Here is a 16,502-nt window from a genome sequence, read left to right on the forward strand (position 1 = left end):
GCAGGTCGCTTCTTGTGGTGCGTGTGGGATCTGAACACTAACACCACTCCCTTCCTCTATACGTTCATCACCCTCCCCATGGCTATAGTTTCCTTTCCAACCCTCCCTTCTCCGATATAGAAAAACCCTAAATTAAATCATTTTCATGGAAAACATATTAAATTATTTTCTATGTTGTGCTCAACATCACAAGTCGACTTAATATACCAGTGTTTTCCACGATATTCATCGAAACTATTAACAGGCTGAAAACTATCATGATTCCATGGCGGCTAGCTTCTACAATTACAAAGTCCAACACCCACAACCACTTTCCTTTGATTTAGGGCTTTCTTGAAAAGCCAAAAGAAATCATAGATGCATTTTAGACTGTGAGCGCACAACTTTGAAATGCAATATGAATATTTTCAATGAAATGCTAAACCTAGAGTCAAATCAAAGCTATACTGAAAAACATTATAAACTCTTTCAAAATGCACCCTGGCATGCAAAAAATAGCTAATTTATGGTATGTGGCTATTAAAATAAAAATCGCATTTGTAACTACATTAAACTTTATAACTTTGATCATCTGCTCAATGATATTCCAGAAATTGTAAAGTTTGTTCGATAAATCTCTATTGTCTAGGGTTTGGAAATTATTTCATATACCGCATCATGGGCCACGTTTGTGGTTTCATGCCAACAAAAAGACAAATAAAAAATTTATGTCAATGTGCTTTAAATAAATTAAATTTCCTATAAGTAATTTTGTGTAAATGTGTTTTATCAAGTTTCATAAATTTGAAATCTTGTTGCAAATCCAATTAGAACCCCTTGCAAGTTGATTTTACCAGAAGTTATGCAACTCCTGCCATCAATTAGAAAAATAACCAATAAATTTATTTTTCTTGTATCTCTTTTCCATCAGTTTCTTCAATTAGAAAAATAAACATCATACATTTTTCTTATATCTCTTTTTCATCAGCATCTTCAAACATGTGTTTTAAGTTACTTTCTATACTTTGTAGTGTTTATTATATATTTATTTTTTATTATTAAAATAGTTCATGTTAAAAACAATTTGATAATTTAATCATATTTATTTTTTCCATTTTTCAATATTGCTATCAACTTTATCATCAAACTTTTTTTTTAAATAACATACCGCCATAATATAAGCACACATCCAACATAAATTGTTGTTTTTTTGCAGATATACTGCATTCCTACCTATTGCAAATTACTAATAATATATATTTGCAAAATTATATCGGAATAGAACAACATGATTTCAGTGCATATATAATTTATATTCAACAAAGGATGCATTATATCAAATGACTAAAATCTATAACTATGATCAGTTGCAATGAATTTTTATTTTATTGTCATTAAAAATTCAATTATTAAACTAAATAACTGGGAATGCTAGCTATGCGCCCTTGTTTATTTTAATGCCATATTTTTTTCATAAAGAAAAAGTAAACTTTACTTTTTACTTTTTTCAACTTACAGAATTCAATTTCTTTTTTTTCATTTCTAAGCATTACACGAACAAAAAAACATGGCACGTCTCAATCACCTAAACTGCAAATCGCAGCACACTTATCTCGATGCAACGATGTAAGCATGTGCATGTACCTATTACAAAAAAAATGCAATGGAGGGGGAAAAGGTAGACCCAAACACCCTCGGAACGTATTCCAAACTTTATTGTACATCAGGCTAACCTGTTCCACTTGAAATCCTTACATATATATTGCCGGTATGTTACAAAGAGTAAAATCGCCAATCGCCAATGGTGTGTACATGTCGATCAATTTACAACTATCAAACTAAAATGTAAAATAGATAGTCCATACGCTTTATGCGCATATCTTGCCATGCCAAGCACTTAATGTCCAAGAGGCTTATAAAGGGATAAGAGGCAAAAAGAGGAAACAGGCATATTCAACAATAAAATAATAGAACGAACAAGAAGTGAAACACAGCCAAACCACATTGTCTCCAATTCAAATATAAGTAGACAATACTGGCATCCGTTATATGTTTGCAAACAACATAAATGTTTTCATGTCATTGTCAATAAAATTGAATGTAGGCTAAGAGCATCATGCTTTGAATTCCCCGAGACTCAACCAAATATTTTTGTTGAATTTACAATTTCTTTCATCCATTAGGACATCAGAACATGCTGGAATAAGAACACAGGACATAATATTCATGTTCTTAAATATAACTTTAACAATGTATAATCATAATTCCACAAGGCTTGGTAAGCAATAAGAAGCACTATTTCTATACAGTTAAAAAGAGGCCATAAAAAGATTTGCCACAAGTTAGCAAAACTGATGGTCCCAATGCACAATTATTTTGCCAAATCAGAAAATACACATCTTCGGGGATGCACACTACTGCAAATCTAGAAATATTTACATTAATCTAGGTGAAGAGAGCAATTCTCCTAGTAAAGCAGATAACTAACTCTCAAAATTCTTCTCTGGCATCTCCGTCACTGTCTTTAAAATTTGAGAATTGTCGTCAGTAATACTTCCTTTTGTCCAGCGTTTTAACATCTCCAAGGCTGCTTTTGGCTGATCCATTGGGACCATATGACCTGCATCATGAACCTGGTGCAGCAAAATAGAAGATTCCGTAAAGAAGAAACTATCTACTTGTACAACGAAATCAAAAATGATCATCGAGTGCCTTTTACCTTGAGAAAACTGAGTGGTCCATAACTGGTTATTAAACCTGCTTCCTTATCGTCTACAAGGAAGGATTTTGTAGGTGCCTTCTTGAAATTCTCACTTCCAGACCAATCCATGGAATTCACCCATCTTGAATTGCCTGAAAGACACATAATTTGAACAATTAACTTTTCAATTTTGAAGATTAAACTGACAAGCCTGAAAAACACAACTGCAAATAAGTTAATAACAGACTTAACACCTAAATCATAAAGTCATTGTCCAAAACAAAAACAATATGTTATATGTATGCAGTATCATTACCTAACCAATTGCAAATGAGATCATATTCTCCTGCATAAACTAGCAACTTGACACCATCCTCCAGGAGTGTTGGAATGCCAACTTCCATATTCCGCATCCAGTCAGTAAGCATAGCTTCATAAACCAACGGGCTACAGGACACAAATTTTCGGCTGCCAACCCCCAGGGCATCCCTAACGGAACCCTGGTTTAAGTAATTCTCCATATTTGAAAAATCATAGCACAGGCCACCATCGCACTCCTTCCGAACATCATAGTACTGCAAAATATAAAACAAAATAATGAAAACTAATATTTTAAGATATATAAAACAACGATGACAAACTACATTTTAAGATACAAAATGCTGATAAAATAAACATAATGTCTGGCTGTCCAGTATTTAGCATTTAAGTCTTACATTGATATTCCCAGCTAATGCCATAATGGAATTGAAAATTGAGGTGCACACCAAGTATGATGCAAAGCATGTGACAGTCCCTTTGGTACCTGGCAAGTTATCACACCGGCTATAATCAGAACCTACATTAAGAACCTTCGATGAAGGATCCAGCATAAGATCAGCCGTAACCAGTTCCTTAAAACACTTCACAAATGGTAACTAAGGATCATAAATAAAGCAAACAACATTTAGCCATCAAGCTTCTCGCAATTTAAAACATAGTAACAAGATTTCAATATGAACACATACAAATATAGTTCAGTAAACAAAGTATACATCTCATAAATATGAAAATATGCATTTTGTTCCAAATTTTAATAGGATTTCAGCCACATGAAAAAATATTCCTTAAAATTTGATGACTAGTTTATATTTATAGGTGTCTATTTCTGAGATTTTTGGGCTGTTTTTTATGGATTAAAGGTCTACAACTACAAGTATCAAATACATGAGATATATTATCAAAAACGATAAAAAGTGGACCATACTGCAAAATGTTTGTAAAAACACACAATAAACAAGAATGAACTAACTAGAGGAGGGAAAAGCATCACCTATGCACAATATTTTGAGATCCAAATAAGCCTTCACTACTGTTATGGAAAACGCTTGCACAAACAACTTAAAAAATACAATGAATATTTGAAAAACCACATCAACAAACAAACAAGCCTTCCATAGCGGATAAGTGTTCAAAGCCCTTAACACATTTTATGGATAGTTCACAAGCTATATTGATCCAACTGTGGTTCTCCCAATCAGGCAAACAACTTGCAGAAAACCCACTCCGGAATATAACAAAAGCAACTACACGATAAACCTAGCTTTCCATTAAGCGTGAGCATTAGATGGTTAAGAACTAACTCACCACAAAGTTTGATGGACAATTCACATGCCGGATAAATTTTGTTGATCCGGTTGTAATCATCTTCCCCGATTAGACCCATCTCCAATGCATAATCTGTGTATGCTTTATACTGGATTGCTGGATCAGTAAGTCCATTACCAATGGCAAATCCCTACAGAAAGTTTGAAATACGCAGAGATCAAAAATGAGTTTTAAATCCCGATAGCATCTAACTTCTTCATAAAAGTTACTGTAATTGAAAATTCCGGTAAATAATAAAAATAGAATGGATACACATGCCCATCAGTTATTGTTGTCTCTTTAACCTCCATATCAAGAAGCACAAATGTGATAAGCCAGATAACACAGAAACAAAAGGTTGCGCAACAAAGCAAAATAATGTGACAAGCTATACCTTCAAATTTATTGGAAGACCCTCATTGTCTTTGTTTCCTTGGTGGACCCTGCTTGTAACTGAAGGAATGTAGTGTCCAGCATATGACTCTCCAGTGATAAAGAAGTCATTCTTTGCATACTCTGGGTGTTCTTTAAAAAATGCCTAGCAGATATCGGCAAAACTTATTAAAGTAGAAGTCTGCATTCGTTGACAAGCAACTACAAGTTTGTTTTACTTACAAACTGACAAATTGAACTACTACATGGGCCACCCACAAAATGGTTAAAGAGTTAATTGGAAAACGAGTTGTCTTTAGGGAGACTTTTTGGAAGCTTTTTCGGTGGACTTTTCTGGTCTAATTTCTCTAAAATCCGGCTGGAATTTATTGAAATCACAAATTTCATGGGTAACCCCTGCACAATGGAAGTGCCCTAGGGGTTTTTCAGGGCGCTGAATCTATATATACAATCAAAAAACCAGACTAAATAACACAAATTAAGATTTCACCTCAAATTTTTTCGCCGGATTCCGGTACTGGAAAATCCAAAAAATTGCACTAAAGACAACTCCATTGGAAAAAAAAATTTCCATCTCTACACTAAGTAAGCATCAAATACATCATATGTGGAAGAAATGAAACATACTTGTAGAAAGTCATACATATCATTACCAACACCCTTCTCATCGTGACGGAGGTCACGTACATCAGTGCTGTAACTAAAACCGGTTCCAGTAGGTTGATCCACAAAAATGAGATTTGATGCCTGCCAAGTCACCAACATATTATATTCAAAATCTTCAGTCTTGACCACACAAAATGTTCCTTTTCAAGTTAGAGGCAAGAGTCTATAAATTCAAAAATGTTATAACAAATAATCTACACAAACTAACATAGAAACACAGTGATCATTAACACAGTTTAGGCTTTAGGTGAACCACCACATACAACATCAATGAATGATAATAGGACAGAAATCCAGATATAATACAATTCAGAAAAATACAATTCTATGATGCAGTTTAACAATATATTTAAAAGGCATGGAGCACAATATGTCATTCCCAGGCCAGAGTATTATTTGAGCCACTCAGAGCACAATCCCATTCTGCAGGACCAAACACATCAACCTTGACCTCACTGTATTAGGGTTGTTAAAGCATGGGAAACATGACTTCTTCCCTCCTTCAGGATAATTAAAAAGTAAACAGTGCTCAGTTACAGAACTTCTGCATTCAAAATTTCAAACAAATTTAGCCATTGATCTTGAGGTAAGTTTTCTGTACCTAATTTTTCCCCGGGTATATATTACAAATTTATCATAGGTGGCATTGCTTTTTTACTGCAATCTTCATATATAATCCGCATGTTTCCACTGAAAATCCCCCAAAATGACATGCATTACAAGATTCTTATAGCAAACAGCAAGAGAATTAGACCCAATACCCAAATCAAAAATGTCACTATTTGAAACCATGACAGCATGACAGCATTCTGCCAGTGTCTTATGTTAAGGCCATTCATTAGGAACCACGAGATAGTTGTTATGCACAATATCTGCATCAGTAGGGATGGGAATTTCCCATGCATAATCGTGGAATATTATTCAGCAACATTTGTCAGCCTTCAGAATAAAATATGAATGTATTACACACATAATAGAATAATACCATGCAGCACATATGTCTAGAATCTACAGTAACAAGACTTCTATAAGGTCAAACACTGCATTTTCAAGTGCAAATTTTCAAGTTTAATAGAATAGTGAATCATACTCATAATAGTACATTTTCAAGAATGCAAAAGTTAAAACATGATGAATTACAGAATCTATATGGAGAAATTGGAAGCCATGACTAATTCGATCACTGGTAACTGCTTAGGCAAACTGCAAGTAAATACTGCCATAAGTTCTATCATGTTCCAAACGGCAGTTTCACTATCAAACCAGCGTTTAAGTCCATTCACATTCATGACATCAATACTAGCAAAGATCAGTGAGTTGGCTAAGAAGTGTTTTTCAATTTTTCTCATTTCCCATTAACACGATCATTTCTTTGACCATAGATTCCACGTATTGTAAATTTTAAATAAAATCGAAAATAGTCTCTTGAATGCTTTCCCTAGGCATTCTCAATGAATTAAATTGTGGTTTCCTCAGCTAAGACTATTCGTTGAGGCTTCGAATTTAAAATCTATAATAAATTTCTAAATTTTTCCTCTATTGCTATAATCTATTACCAGCCAAGTATACTGTTCTAATTTTGAACAGGACATTGATTTCCAATCACGGCATCTCAAATTGAAAGATAAGTATATTATGATTACATAGTGCAAACAATGCAGAAATGTAGATGAAAACACAGTTTACCAGAAATTTGCATTTACATCAAGTTATTGACCTGTGGAAATATTCATGCTAAAAATGAAAAAATGCCACTCTTTTTAACCACTAATCAAAGCATTATTTTAAAACTAATTTCAAATACATCAAAATACGTTCTACTCATTAACCTGTAAGAAACCATGATTGGCAGATAAAATACTCAAGTGGATCCAATCTTACATTCAGGAATAGGGCTGAAAACGGAATTGATCTTGTGCACAAAAAAGTTTAAAACTTGTAATACTATCTCAAACATTAAAAAAATAACAAAAAACACTGACATTTACACAAAAGACAGAATACCTTGTCCCATCCATACTCATTCCAGACCAGAGTTAAATTGTCTGTAATCTTGAAAGGCCCATTTTCATAGAAGACAGCCAATTCACTGCTACAACCAGGGCCTCCAGTCATCCAAAGAACAACAGGGTCATCCGCTTTGCTTCCCCGTGACTCGAAGAAGAAGTAGAACATCCTACACATAACAAAAGTGTCAGTGTAACCATTGGTCACAAAACTGTTTCTATTCACTCAACTAATACCTTCTGCGTTTAGGAAAGAAAAGGATATAAATACTTAAATTCAGTTAACAGTAAATACTTCCCAACCTCTAGCTCTCTCTCACCCACACATTGAAATGCATTTCGTCATAGCAAGGAGCGTTTTCACATTTTTCTACTTTGCTGACTACAGGATAAAGGATTATTCTTTAGATGCACTCTACACGATCGTGTCCAGTGTAGCAATGTTATTTCTAAATTACAGGTAGTGAGGAAAGATGTAGGAATAAAAACATGCATCCCTTGTCACTGATCTCTTGAAATGTTCATGCATCGAAAGCCATAAATTAAGGGGCAAGCTCACATAGCCTATTCAATAAAAAAAGAAAGTATTCAGGGTGAAATAAACAGCTACAACTGGGTAAGAATTAAGTGGGTCAGTTTACTCACGGTAGGAAGCCTCACATGTATAATGTATCTACTTGCCTGGATAAGTTGCATAACGGAAAGCTATATCCATGCCACAAAAGTTGAGGCTGTCAAGCAAACTAAGGGGCAAGCTCACGTCGGCTATTCAATATTAAAAGAGATTTGGAGAATCAAATGAACAGCCACAACGGGGTAAGACGACTCCCTTCAAAATCCTTTGTTCACCAAGATAAACAAAATCTCCTCTTATGAGAAATTTGGATAAAATACCTTAAGATCAATGAAACTCAAAAGCACAATCAGAAATAAGATGCTGTAGAAGGGAAATCCTTAAACACCATGCAGACTCCCGATGATAGCTGCCTAGAGATGGGCTGAACCAGGGAGTAATAATTAAAAGTCTGCATGGTGGATAATGTTTTCCCCAATCTCACACGACTCGTTCTCGGCAAATACTCGGCTGGCATATCACTCACAGACTCGGGAAGACTCGAGAAATAGCAAAAAAACTAAAAAAAAATATCTCGTTTTTCTTGCATAAAAGATAAATTAATGGCATTTCCAACACATACAAGTTATAAAACGGTGGTTCACACAAGAATGCATGACATCATCTCATAAAATATGATCATATAAGTTATAACAAATTTAACAGCCCAAATAACAAATTTAAATAAACTCCGGCTGCTCATTTATTTTTTTAATTTGTTATTAAGGCTGTTACAAGGCCCCACGGGGCTGTGTCAAGGCCACAGAAGGCCAGCAGGGGCCTGAAACAGGCCAAATAACAAATTAAAAATAAATAAAAAAGGCAGGAAGGGCGAGCATCGCCAAGTCTGACCGAGTCAGGCCTGTCTCAAGGCCACAGAAGGCCAGCAGGGGCCTGTAACAGGCCAAATAACAAATTTAAAATAAAAAAGGCAGGAAGGACGAGCATAGCCAAGTCAGACAGAGTCAGGACAAAAAGTGAGGCCAAGTTCTGAGTATGAAAGGCTGAGTATGCCCAGAGGCTCGTTTGGTAGCCAACTGGGCTATAATCAGCCCACTCGGCGAGTAATTGCTTCGTCGTGCTACACTTGTTTTTCCTATAGGAATGCCAAGGCTATTCCTGAAAATCTATAATAAAAAGGTAAAGTTAATTCTCAATAAATGCCTTCTTGTTCAATGGATAGTTTGCATCTACACACAACTTTAAATAGGAGTGTAGACATCAATTTGACACCAACATGGACATGAACCTGGCATCAATCAGGACAAGCAGATTGGAAATGTTAAGCATGTTTAAACCATAGTAGTTTTGGAATGGGTTGACCTTCTAAAGAGTCCTGGTTAGCCATGGATCCATGGATCCAATGATCGATGCTATGAGATTCATTTTGCTGGTGTCAATCCCCCTTTACTCATGTGAGCATCACTTGATGCACTGACTATTAAGTAGATTATTAAAAATCATAAGAAATTGATCAATTGCAACTAATTCTCATGAATATGAGTCACAGATTAATGACTTGCTCTATACAGATAATCTCAAACATGATATCCTATATATTGGACTGCTGAAGCCCCTCAATACGTTGAGGTAAAGGGAGTTTTAACTGAATAGTTCACAAGGCACATTAACTAAGGTTTTGCAAATGGGATAGCAAGCCAAGTATGCTTGACTGTGGGGAAAACTTGACAATTAAGAACACTTAAGCCAGAGGAGTCTTGGAATGGGTAACCTCTTGGGAAGTTCTGGTTACTGGGCGCAAGCCCCAAAGGTGATAATTAATGTTAAGCAATTTATTTCGCTAATTTCAATTCCACTTCTTCTTCAACCCTGTGAGCATTACCCAGCGCAATTAATAGCAAGTAGAATATTCAAAATCATAAGAAATTGGTCCGCTGCCACTAATTTTGATCAATATTGATCATAAATTACTGGAGATTACTGACTTACTCTATGAAAGTAGTCCCAAACTAAATATGTCATATGAATAAAATGATAAGATTGACTAACTTCATTCTCTGCATATTTATGTGCTTGGTCAACAGAAGGTGTGAGGCCTAACAGCCAAAAACTAATAAATAGGTGATGCAGACGTTCCTATCCACAGTAAGAGATTGGGTGTCTAAAAAGCAAAGAATTTCAGGACTCTGAGCGTGGGTGCTTCTTAAACACTTTCAGCAGTGCCAACTCAAAATTATTAATAAAAAAAAAGAAAGAAGGAGGAGGAGGCGGTCTATGGCCTCGGCCTCTATTATAAACGATGACAACCGTAAAAGGCGCAAATGTATTTTCTTTCAAATCCCTAAATCTAAAATCAAGGCTGCTCCAATTGCAGCGATAGGGCAGAAAGACCAATCCTTTTTTATCCCATTTCAGAACATCAAGTTGGGAATATTAATAAAAATATTAACAAAGGAAAAATCGAATTAAATAGATTTAACTTGAAGAGAACATTTAAAGAAACCAAAAGAAAAGAACACTCGCAGTCTTCCCTGCTAAGTAACGACCTAACGGGGTCTACTAGACACATAATGAAGCTAATAATTCCTCTGTTCATTGTCTAACTTCCATCAATGCCGTTACAGAACACCAGAACTTTGTCTTTCGAATTCGAGTAAACTCAAAATTTTCCCTAAATTTTATCCAATAAACAAATAAAATTATACGGTTTACACTAACCGCATCTTATTCTACCAAAGCATTATATCGATTTATTATTTAATCCCTTTCTTCACAGACCCCAATCCAGATAAATGCCTCTATACAGTTTCTCAAAAATCTTCTAAACACTTACTTCGCAGCGTGCGTGTGTTCGAGGCGAAAATATCCGGCATGATGACCGAGTTCTTCGATGCCGGCGGTCTTTTCGGAGTCCCCATTAATATCCAAATTGATACTCCTTTCAACCAAACGAGGGCCGACGTCGTATTCCTCTTGCGGTTCTGCGATTCCCGGAATCAAATTCAGCTCTTTAATCAGCCGTTCGGCCTGAGCTTGAGGGAACCTGGCACTCGTCGGGAGCCGTAAATCGGCAAATGACGGAGATATGCATAAACACAGCAACAGCAACAGAACAAATGTTCTCATCTTCATCTCCTTTTGCAAGTTCGTTCGCTACAACAGGATCTTGGAGTTTTTCGGTGTAAGCTGGGGTTTTATATAGACCGGCGTTCGACTCTCGGCCCTTGCGGTATATCTTTGCTTAACGGCGACGAATGCTGGGCTGTTTGAGACGTACAAGAAAACCTGAAAAAGAATCAATGGTATAGTTGGCACCGTGTGGACAGGAAGTTTCCGTCAGTCAGCGTTTTCTGAGTGGTGATGGGAAGGCAAACAACCGTGGAGTGAAATGAGGGATGGCAAGTGTGGGGCCTATCAAATAAAAACTTTACCTGCGATCCCAAATAATTTGTTCTTCTTCCCTTATTTTGGGGGTTGGTAGCGTAGTTACAAATGACGTGGAATTGGCATTTTAAAAGGCATGTGCTCATGATAGGGAAGCTCGAGTAAAGAAATTTATATTTAAATCAAAGTATAATACATATATGTTTATGATTGAGATAATATCAATGGGTTAGAGTAGCCTAAAGTGGTTGTTTTTATGCGGTTAAGAGTTTATTATTTTTTGGAGGTAAGGAAATAGTCTAAGAATTTAAGAATTAGAGGTATTTAATAAGAGTGAGAATTTATTTTTATGAGATAATTATAAGTGGTGAATTTTTTAAGAATCAGAGATATTTGGTAAGAGTGAAAACCCATTTTTAATTATAGGTAATTTGATTTTTCTTAAATAAGAATAATGAATCAACTTACATTAACAAATAAAAAGTTAGTAATAATTGTTTCGCTATTAATTTGATAATTATATATTTTTTTTCTTTTTTGGAGTATGAATATTATATTATTTTTTGGGATTCAAGTGTATTAAGTGATTCATTTATGACTATTTTCATGAGAAATAGTTATAACTAACTAATATTTTATGATTTTTGAATAGTTCACTTAACACTCATTGCATAAGGTGATGCTCACAGGGATGAAAAAGCGAGATTAAAACTAGTGAAATAAATCACATAGCGTCAATTATCACTTCCGAGACTTATACTGACTTCCCAAAAACTCACCCATAATTTTAATTATTATAATTTTTAAAATGATATATACAATAATATATTTTATTATATAAATTTATAAACCATTTAATAAAATATACTATTTATTTATCTCTCCATTTAGGATAAGTTTCAATTCTTATATAATTAATTTTAATTATTATAATTTTTCAAAATGATATATATAACGGTTAATTATTATAATTTTTCAAAATGATATATATAACGGTTTATTTTTTTCAGAAGAAAAAAAAATCTGAATATGTTATATTGAGATCATATAATCAGTTAGATTACAAAAAAGGATGAAAATTGTTATATCTGTCGATGATTCTGCATGAATCACAATCCTTAGTAGGAGACCAAGGAAAACCCGATACATCCAGTGCATGAGAATGAGAAAGGAGCTGGTGCATCAATACATCAAAAAGGGCTTAAAGCGTCATAGAGAAACGAAATGGGCAGCAGCGGATGAGTCCCCTGAAGGGAATGCTGTGTATCAACGCGCATCAGAAGATCATTCCGAAGGCAGGCTACCAATGATCTTGGAGATAATGATAGCAGGAGGGACAGTTAAGTCCTGAAAAATATGGCCGCAACGCCAATTCCAAATATGCCAGATCGTGTTGAGGAAGATTTATATAACGGTTTATATCATTGTATAGATTTATGAATCTTATAATAAAATACATTATTTATTCATTTCTCCATCAATCAACAATTTAAACTTTAAAATATAATTATAGAATTGACTAAAAAGTAGACTCTATAAAGTATGAAAATTAAAAATATATATATTGAAAAAATAAATAAACAATTAACTAATTTTATATATATATTAAAGTTAAATTACAATAATTAAAAAATTTGATGTAATAAAAAATATTTTAGATTTTCAAAATTTTTATTTAATTATCAATAATTAAGATAATAGTATAAATTAAATGATTAGTAAGAATTTAACATTTATATAATATTTTAATAAACATGATAAACATCAAAACACTTATTTTATATGTTGTTAAAATTAACAAATCATAAAAATTAAATAAATTATAACTTTATGATTATTATTTATAAAAAGAATTAACATATACACATTTAAAAAAATATGGAACAAGATTCTTTTTCATTTTTTTAAAGAAATGGGTAGCATTCTTATATATCAAAGCTAGAAATCAGTTCTTATATATCAAAGCTAGAAAATCAGCAGGTTCTTATATATCAAAGCTAGAAACCAGCAGGTGTGTTACATTCAAAACTATATCAACGCTAGAAACCAATAGGTTCTTAGATATCAAAGCTAGAAATGGGCAGGTCCGTTACATTCAAAACTTGCTCTGATGCGTAGATTTGCAGAGTTAATTCATGAGAGTATATGATACTATCCTTATTATTTTTTACTAGATTTGCAAAGTTAATTCATGAGAGTATCTTATACTACTCTTATTATTTTTTACTATATTACTGACAACATTTATATTATAGTATCTCCAAAAGACCCGACAAAATTTGACAAAACAACATGATGCGTAGATTTGCAGAGTTAATTCATGAGAGTATATGATACTATCCTTATTATTTTTTACTAGATTTGCAAAGTTAATTCATGAGAGTATCTTATACTACCCTTATTATTTTTTACTATTTTACTGACAACATTTATATTATAGTATCTCCAAAAGACCCGACAAAATTTGACAAAACAACATGACATATAATTTGATTGTCTACCCGATGTTATCCATCTTCTCTGGAGGATTGTCCTCCTGATCCACTTCCTCATTTTGTCCAGGTACTAAGTTCAGTCTGGACCTGTGGCGCTCTTGTTTTGCCTCCCCATATGCTTGTGTTTTGGATGTGGGCATTTCTCCCAGCTCGAAGACCTCTTTTAGCACTCCAACTGTTGGTGTTACTCCAACTGTCGGTGTTTCCACCTTAACCTCCATATTTTCAACCTTAAAATTTAAGTTGATCATTCTTGTGTTCAAATGCTCCACTGATTTTTGCAGCAGCTCCAGATCCTTCCCAATCCCCATAAGGTGAGTCAACACCATTGTTATTTGATCATGCACCTCCTTAGTTGCCTACTTCCCAATTTTCTCTACCATGGTCGCCATATCTCCCTTGGACGGAGCTCCCTTTTCCTCTGCTCTATTGTAACTTTCATTGAGACTGGCAGAGGCCATTTTGAGACCAATCCTTCCCTACACACAAGTAATTATATGGTTTAACTACTTCACCCAATTCCTTAATATAATTCCCTGCTTCTTATCGATTGTTACACACATCCTATCGCATTAAATAATATTCTCAGGCTGCAAATCAAACTTAGCACGAGCTTCCATCCCTACAACCGCCAATTTGCATTCGAATTGATTTGCTTTCACTTTACTCAGCTGAAGAAATGTATTGATTATGCCTTCCCCAACCTGAACATTTAATTTCATTCTGATTGTATTCCACTTGGCCTTTGCCATGGTACTTAGTTCATTGAGCCTACATCTAGAGCTAATAAAACCTAGTTGTCGATTCCACTTCCCAAGAGAGTCCTGCCATTCCTCGAGACAATACTTGAGCATGATTGATCTATCTCCTGTAATGCTTGATTTATTCCATTTGTAACCCAACGAGATATTATTTAATTGATCGATCATGGGACGTGACATATTTTAGGGTTGGTTTGGTTGATGATCAAAACGCCTTGCTCTAAGACAACGCCTTTATTGGCTTGGATATCTACCTCAAAATTATTCTCTTATTTTACATGGAATAATTTGTGGTCTTCTAATTTGCTTAGAAGGATCATAATCCTCATGAACATAGGATTAATTTCTAAGTTTTTTTGGCGCCTATTCCTTAAGGACCTTGAGCACCTTTGGATAACAATCATTGAGTCACCAACGATACTAAGTTGTCGTAAACCTTTGGATATAACAATCTTCAGACCTTGCCAAAGCAATAAGGCTTCAGCTTGATTCTTTGTTGTCTTCCCAATCCCCAAGTATACTTTGTTTCTATTGTCTCGTCAAGGTTATAAAGCACCCCTCTCACTCCTGCCTCCCCCAACATGGAACAAGATTCTTAACCATGAAGGTTCTTAACCTATAAATAGACTATGTTACAATACCATGGCTTATCAATACCACACACCCAAAAAATTATAACTCACTTCATTTCACTTGCTCATTTTGCATTTTTTTTAATTAATCAATTTAATGAAAGTGGCATAACTACTTTGCAAATAAATCTTAACATTTGATTTATGTATACTACTATGAATATTCTAGAATTAAAATTATTTGACAAATAAATTAAAATAGAATGTCCACGTTGGTAACAAGTCTCGTATGAAGTGAGTTATGGTTTTTGGGCATGTGGTATTGATAAGTCATGGTCTTGGCAAAGCATATTTATAAATTAAGAATCTCCACAATAAAGTAGAGGTAAATCTCCTCATTAAAAATCTTGTTTCGTGTTTTTTAAATGTATACATGTTCAACATATATATTAATTTTTGTCATATGAAGTGAGTTATGGTTTTTTTGGCATGTGGTATTGATAACCCATGGTCTTGGAAAAGCCTATTTATAAATTAAGAATCTCCACATAAAATAAAGGTAAATCTCATGATTAAAAATCTTGTTCCATGTTTTTTAAATGTATACATGTTCAACTTATATATTTTTATTTTTATAATTATTATTAATAATAATTTAAAATAAAGTTATAAGTTAGTTAGTTTTTATGATTTTTTAAAATTTAGCAGCATGAAATGTATCATGTAATAAATGTTTCTCTCAAACCTAGTATGGTAGAGTTGTTGTAATGTCTAGATGTTGTAATATCTTGTCATGTCCTGTCAAATTTTGACATAGTCAAATTACATAAAATAATAATTAAAATTAAATAACATAAAATTATAAATTAAAATAAGATTAAAGTAAAATAATCAATTTATCATTTTGCACTCTAGATTTAGAATATAATATTTTTATTTTAAATAATAATATAATATTCTTTCATAAATATTTTATTTTTTTAATAAATTGTTCATTTTTAATTGGGTGAAAATAAAATAAAAATAACTTTATGTTAAAACATTTTTACTTCTCAACATAAAATAAAATTATTTTAAAAACGACCTTAAAATATAAATAATTCCATGGTATTTGTGTGGAATATAGCTTATTTAAAGGGGGAAATTAAATCAATTTAGATCTATCTTAATTTGGGATCTACCAAGACCCAAAAAATCAAATCTTTTGAGATACTAACCTTAAAAAATAAAAATAAAAAATAAATAAAATAAAATAAAATTATCCCTCTAAAAAATAAATCTAAAATTAAAATAAATCTACATTAATAAATTAATACTTATATACTTTTATTAACCATTTAATTAT

General features: G+C 33.5%; 1 protein-coding gene across 2 annotated transcripts in view; it reads right to left on the minus strand.

Annotated features, from left to right (window-relative positions):
* The window catches only part of LOC149190150 (serine carboxypeptidase-like), a 287,135-nt gene extending 275,893 nt beyond the window's left edge, over positions 1-11,242 (minus strand). Inside the window, exons 1-9 of one of the 2 annotated variants that reach the window (XM_089412046.1) lie at positions 10,779-11,240; positions 7,370-7,541; positions 5,327-5,446; positions 4,701-4,844; positions 4,307-4,457; positions 3,397-3,485; positions 2,997-3,255; positions 2,699-2,832; positions 2,259-2,612 (exon numbers count right to left, since the gene is read on the minus strand). In XM_089412046.1, coding sequence (XP_089268172.1) covers positions 2,463-2,612; positions 2,699-2,832; positions 2,997-3,255; positions 3,397-3,485; positions 4,307-4,457; positions 4,701-4,844; positions 5,327-5,446; positions 7,370-7,541; positions 10,779-11,077 — 1,518 coding nt within the window. In that variant the 5' untranslated portion in view covers positions 11,078-11,240 and the 3' untranslated portion in view covers positions 2,259-2,462. Of the gene's footprint in view, positions 1-2,258; positions 2,613-2,698; positions 2,833-2,996; positions 3,256-3,396; positions 3,486-4,306; positions 4,458-4,700; positions 4,845-5,326; positions 5,447-7,369; positions 7,542-10,778 lie in introns of those variants that run through there. The other variant, XM_089412047.1, reaches the window with a different exon arrangement.
* Between the last annotated feature and the right edge of the window lie 5,260 nt (positions 11,243-16,502).

This window comes from Pinus tabuliformis, chromosome 3_1 (assembly GCF_031772625.1).
Source record: "Pinus tabuliformis cultivar Carrire ecotype Pingquan chromosome 3_1, CPIR1, whole genome shotgun sequence".
NCBI classification, from domain to species: domain Eukaryota; kingdom Viridiplantae; phylum Streptophyta; class Pinopsida; order Pinales; family Pinaceae; genus Pinus; species Pinus tabuliformis.